Source organism: Gossypium arboreum, chromosome 9, assembly GCF_025698485.1.
Source record: "Gossypium arboreum isolate Shixiya-1 chromosome 9, ASM2569848v2, whole genome shotgun sequence".
NCBI classification, from domain to species: Eukaryota; Viridiplantae; Streptophyta; class Magnoliopsida; order Malvales; family Malvaceae; genus Gossypium; species Gossypium arboreum.
In genome coordinates this window covers 64,439,988-64,446,171 of record NC_069078.1, presented here as the reverse complement: position 1 = coordinate 64,446,171, position 6,184 = coordinate 64,439,988, and the positions used below count along the sequence as shown (strand labels likewise).

General features: G+C 32.1%; 1 protein-coding gene across 1 annotated transcript; it reads left to right on the top strand.

Moving 5' to 3' along the window:
• Positions 1-547: 547 nt before the first annotated feature.
• LOC108454052 (triose phosphate/phosphate translocator, chloroplastic) lies at positions 548-4,413 on the top strand. Its single transcript, XM_017752359.2, has 12 exons — positions 548-887; positions 971-1,045; positions 1,201-1,266; positions 1,687-1,765; positions 1,964-2,084; positions 2,337-2,432; positions 2,612-2,724; positions 2,871-2,948; positions 3,039-3,155; positions 3,401-3,500; positions 3,598-3,698; positions 4,101-4,413. Exons 1-12 carry the CDS (start codon positions 625-627, stop codon positions 4,116-4,118), a joined length of 1,227 nt encoding a protein of 408 aa, XP_017607848.1. The 5' UTR covers positions 548-624; the 3' UTR covers positions 4,119-4,413.
• Positions 4,414-6,184: the final 1,771 nt, after the last annotated feature.

Sequence of the window (6,184 nt, the reverse complement as noted above, 5' to 3'; positions counted from 1 at the left end):
ACTTTATATTGACAAAATGAGCTTTGTTTTATGAGTTGTGAAAATTATTTAATAAAATTTTAAGAATTTTTCATTAATATTTTTAAAAATAAATTTTCATATAAAATATATTATTTTGAAAACAAACACATAGCATTTTTATGTTGTTTTTACTATTTTAAATATAAAATATAAAAAATTACTACTACTGCCTATAACACACCCATAAAAATAACATGTGTTTAAATGCTCTTAAATTCATATCCTTCTTATTATTATCACGAAAAAATGTCAATCGAACCTTACAATTTTTATTTTACATCATAAAAATTAAAATTAATTATAAATGAAATAAAATAAAATTGACTTAGTTGGAGTAATGATAGTTTGTTAATTTGTGGTATGATTTAAATTGGTTTTGATTTCTCGAAATAAAAAATTTGCTCAACCCTACACCAATAATAAATTAAAATAAAATGATTAAATATCAAATTTTAGAATAGTATAAGGACTAAACTTAGAAATAAACCAAAAGAAAAATAGAAAATGAAAAATCTGTTAATTTCTTAATTCTTTTCCCTCCATTAAAGAGCTCACTCTTATCTAAGGGGATAGCCATTTGATTCTCTCTTCCTCTCAGTAACAATGGAGTCGCGGTTGTTGTCACGCGCTTCCACCATCGCCGGCTTGCCTCAGATCAGGCCGAAGCTTTCGCGAGACTCTCTCAGTGTTTCGTTTGCTTCGGCTAAGCCTATCGGAGCCGTCGGAGAAGGCGGGAACGTGATATGGGGGAGACAGCTAAGGCCGTCGCTGTTGCTCGAGATCTCGCCGGTCAATAAACGGGAGATTTTGAAGCCGGTTCTAGCTTCCGCGTCGTCGGCGGCCGGGGGAGGAAGCGATTCCGCCGGGTGAGGTCCGTTTCCTCCGTTCTGACTCGGTCAAACTCGTCCACGCCTTAGTTCTCTGACTCACTGATTCGGTGATATTGCAGGGACGCTGAGATCGCTCCGGTTGGATTCTTCCAAAAGTATCCCGCTCTTGTTACTGGCTTCTTCTTCTTCATGTGGTAGGTAAAAAAACCGGTCGGCGTGTTTAGCCGTCAAATGTTCGGCGGTTTGAACCGTGGTTAAGATTCGGTCAACAGTCAAATTTACTTCAATTTTTTTTTTTAAATTTCAATTTACAACATCGTGTTTTAATTCTATTTTTTTATCCTTCCAGGTACTTCTTAAATGTTATCTTTAACATTCTCAACAAGAAGATCTACAATTACTTCCCTTATCCCTAGTAAGTAATTGGAGTTTTTATATCATTTTTCTTGTTTTTTTGGGGAATTTTTAACTTATCATTTGGTCTAATCTTAGTTTTAGTCCATCTACTAACTCAACTTTAACGTGGAATAATGCCTTTACTTTTATAATATTATTTGTAGGTCCAAATAATACTGTTAATTGCAGTTTTTAATGTCTTAATGGTTGATTAATAACGGGGTTAATAGTTTTAGCAGATTCGTGAATTTCACGTTTACGGCCGCAGTTATCAGCATTATCAATTTAGACCTGCTAATAATATTGGAGAGGATCAAATTATGTGAAATTATAAGTATAGAGATTAAATTTCAAAATTTTACACTAGAGAATCCAAAACCAGAATTTTACTTTTTCTTTCCCATTGAATAGTAATGGTTTGATGCCATTTTTGATGCAGTTTTGTGTCAGTTATTCACTTGTTCGTTGGGGTGATATATTGTTTGATCAGCTGGGCCGTTGGCCTCCCTAAGCGAGCTGTAAGTGAAGGAATTAAATCCCATCATCTTAATATTACAACGTAGTTTCTTACAAATCTTTTAGTTGTGTTAGCTGCTGTAAGAATCCTCAATGTGGGGAAAATGCAACATGTTATAACCTGCTAAAGTTCTTTTTGAGGAAAACCCGAGAATTTGTCGCTATTGTGGCACTGATGATTTATGTAAATCTGTGTGTAGCCTATTGATTCAAACCTACTGAAGTTGTTGATCCCTGTTGCCGTATGCCATGCATTGGGCCATGTAACTAGCAATGTCTCCTTTGCAGCTGTTGCTGTGTCTTTCACCCACACAATCAAAGGTGATGATGACATTATATGTATCTATATATTCTCTTGTGCAGGCTATGTTGCTCCCAACTCTTTATTTTTCTTGAAGCATTCATGTCCAACACTCTGTCTGACACATTTTCAGACATGGCGTGTTGAACACTTGCCTGTCTCAACACTCACACCAACTTCCGACTAACATAGTTAAGGATGATATTTTAAATATATGTGGTTTTATGTCAGGTGTAGCCTATTGATAACTAGTTTGTTGTTGTTTTTTTCAGCTCTTGAGCCTTTCTTCAATGCTGCTGCTTCCCAATTCATACTTGGACAATCCATTCCATTAACTCTATGGCTGTCTCTTGCTCCTGTTGTTATTGGTGATTTCTCTATTCTTTGTTCGGTCATCTCATGTGAATTGGCTCAAGTATCAATTGTGCTCTAGCTCTAATTGTGTAGATAAACAAACTCTAGAACTCTATTACGAGATTGGCAATTTGCACTTGAATTGTTAACGTGTCTCCATGTTTGGGTATCATTTAACCCAAAATGCATGCAGGTGTATCGATGGCATCACTGACTGAGCTGTCGTTCAATTGGACGGGTTTCATTAGTGCAATGATTTCTAACATTTCATTCACTTACAGGAGTATCTATTCCAAGAAAGCTATGGTGACTTTCTTTGAAACTCTTCGCAGTTCCTTTTTGAAAGAATCAAACAGAGCTCCTTTCTTCCTCTTCTTCACTTCCTTTATATTTTTGACCCTCTATTGTGATAAGCATTTTATGATATTTGTCGGTTTTTCGTATATATGCAGACCGATATGGACAGTACAAATGTCTACGCTTATATTTCCATCATTGCGCTCTTCGTCTGTATTCCTCCGGCCATCATTGTAAGTAAAAATTTGAGGGCAACTGCAGATATTTAGACAATTTCGAACCTAGAGCCCACGGTCGCTTAAACCTCGTTTCCCTCATTGCAGTTCGAGGGCCCTCAATTAATGAAGCATGGTTTCACTGATGCTATTGCTAAAGTTGGTATGACTAAATTCATCTCGGATCTCTTTTGGGTGGGTATGTTTTACCATCTCTACAATCAGGTACATTACCTTATCCTTATTTTCATTGTTTTAAGTTCCATTCGTGTTGATTTATGATTCTATGCATCTAATCCAAGCATGATGCCTCTTGACATATGATTTTGCTAATGAGTTCCCTGAAAGCACTCTTACACCAATGTATTGAAAATAAGAGTGATAAACTCTAAACAGTGTCTTATGCGTCGCTCATTAGTAAAGCCCTTATATGTACGGATGAAGCTGATGAAGATTTTTTTGGTATTCAGTTGGCTACCAACACACTAGAGCGGGTGGCACCACTCACTCATGCAGTTGGCAATGTGCTGAAACGTGTGTTTGTCATTGGCTTCTCAATCCTGGCCTTTGGTAAGTTTAAATCTTAATCTTTGCTTATACTCTGTTTTCGGATTATTGTCAGGATGTAACTCTTCAGGCTGAATATTGAACGATCTACTTCTTACAGGTAACAAGATTTCAACACAGACAGGTATTGGAACAGCCATAGCTATTGCTGGAGTGGCAATGTACTCTTTCATCAAGGCCAGGATGGAAGAAGAGAAACGAGTAAGTAAAAAACATTCTTACCAAAACATACACACACACACACGATTTAACTTAGAACTAATTGCACTCGCCATTGACCTTCAATTTAGAATTGAACGGATCCGGATATTCAGATTCTTAAATCAGCCTGGTTTTTGGCCTGACAATCTGTGTAATCCATGTCTGCGTGTTGTATAAACATAAACACAACGATTGGAATGTATGAATGTCATAAACACGAATGCGATGTGTTTAATATTACTGGGTCGGGAATTTTGGAAGTAGGTGGGTCTATTTAACTAGTGAAATGGGCAAGGAAGGGGCATCTTAAATACCGTTTTACTTTTTTTTTTTGTTAAAGCTGAAATTATTGTAATAAAATAATGCAAATGGGATTTATTTATTTATTTATTATTATTGCAGCAAATGAAAGCAGCATGAGAAGAAAAGAGGCAAGGAAATGGAGGAAGCAAAGGAAAGGGGGTGTAAAGTTAGGTCTTTCCTCATGAAGATTTTTAAAAAAAATTTAAAAGAAAAAGATGACATTGAATATCCTGCTTCTGTTTTTGTTCAATTATAATAACTATTATTTCCATCAGTTTTCTTTTAATTAGTATCCCAAAACCATCGCTAATTTTCAAGCAGACTGAAAATAATGTATGATCACACCTACTTTCCTCTCAGATTAAGCACTGTTTCCTTTAGAAGCTTTAATGAGTTGCATGAACCCGGAAAATTCTACTCTACGTTTCACAAGAAAGCATATACCGAAATTTCTAATTGAAGTGTAGACGTTAAAATTTTTTATATAACATCACAACTTTTGGTATAAATTTCCCAACTGGCAGGTTTTCAGATTAGATGATTTAGATTATATATCAACCTAGTCATATATTGTTTTTTCTTTAATTATGCAGTAGATGTACAAGGGCTCTACTTTTATTTATTTATCTTTTATTTTGGGATAATTTTTTTTTCAATTAGGTTCACTTTGGTACTTATATATTTCTTTGTCTACTTTGGTTCTTGTTCTTGGATTTTGTCAAGATTTAATGATGTGATTAATATTATTAGATCAGATAGATTGAGAACTAATTGATATAATGATCTGAACAAATGGGTTGAACCAATTGGTTTAGAAATTATTTGAAATTGGTAAAAATTGAGACAAAATTGAAAGTTGTACTAATTTAATAATTTTTTAATATTTTTATGAATTTTAATTATTTATTTAATTGTTGTTGGTTTGATAGTCAAACTGATTGAATTGGATGAATTAGGAACCAGTGGTTCGAACTGTTCAACTACTAATTCAATATCTAAAATATTGAGGATGATATTCTGAGATTATATTATATCATTATATGAAAATTTATATAATTTTTAAATTTTGAGTGATGATTTTTGTACAATTTTAAAATGTTATATTATCAAATTTTTATATTTTTCAAGTTTATTAATCAAAATGGATTTAATTGTTAAGTTTAAGTGTCAAACTGGAAAAAGAGAGTATAAACACCAAAATAATTTTAATTACCAAATTTAGGAGTAAAAAGATTATATTATATTTTTTCATAAACTTCATTGTAGAAGAAACGAGTACATACGTACAGCAATAAATACAGAAGAGCACACCACAACTTCAATGCATTGGCTCTCTAACTTTCCGAAAAAATAAGTGGTTTTAGTATTCCATTTTCATCTTTTTTAATTTTTAAATTTATATGATTTGTAAAATTATATCAAAACAGTTGAAAAAATTAAAATGTGTTAATTTTAATGACATGATATCTACGTGTATATTAACAATTAACTATTTTTAAAAAATTAATTGATATTTTATATATTTTAAATAATTTTAAATTTTAAAATATTTTAAATTTTAAAATAATTAATTATTGACATGACTATTTATATGAATGTCATGTCAATAAAATTAACAAATATTAATTTTTCGATAAAAATTAAATAGATAACTAAAATAAATTTTAATAAAGTTAAAAAATCAAATAAGTTATTACGTGACTTCAACTCTCAACAACAAAATCCAAAGTTTTGTCTACTATTAAAGTTGAAAAACACTTTCTAAAAATAAATAAATAAAAGGGTAAACAAACAGCTTTCCAAATCAAATATGGATTTTAAATTGGGATTTTAGCCCAAATCAAAAGTTAATCTTTAGTCACTTTTAATTTTTGGAAAACTGTTTTTTAACAAAGTTACCTTTTTATTCTCTATTAATTCTTCATTTTATCTTTTCATAAGCAACTTTTAATAGCGTTCTTAAAAAATTTTCTTTCGAATCACTTTTCAACTTTAATGGCAAACTAGTTTGAAGTGGGTTAGGGTAAGCTAGGGCTGGAGCTCATCTCATCCACTCCACAATGAAGAGGGATAATCTCAAATCTGAATTGTTAAAATATATTGTTAGTCCTTGTACTTTTATAGAATTTACGATTTAATCTTTAAATATTAAAAAATATATAATTTTCTAAGTTGGTAACTTC

Coding starts and splice junctions, on each gene's coding strand:
- LOC108454052 (XM_017752359.2), top strand. CDS start 625: ATGGAGTCGCGGTTGTTGTCACGCGCTTCCACCATCGCCGGCTTGCCT. Junction 1,267..1,686: donor AATTACTTCCCTTATCCCTA/GTAAGTAATTGG, acceptor TTTTTGATGCAG/TTTTGTGTCAGTTATTCACT. Junction 2,085..2,336: donor TTTCACCCACACAATCAAAG/GTGATGATGACA, acceptor TGTTTTTTTCAG/CTCTTGAGCCTTTCTTCAAT.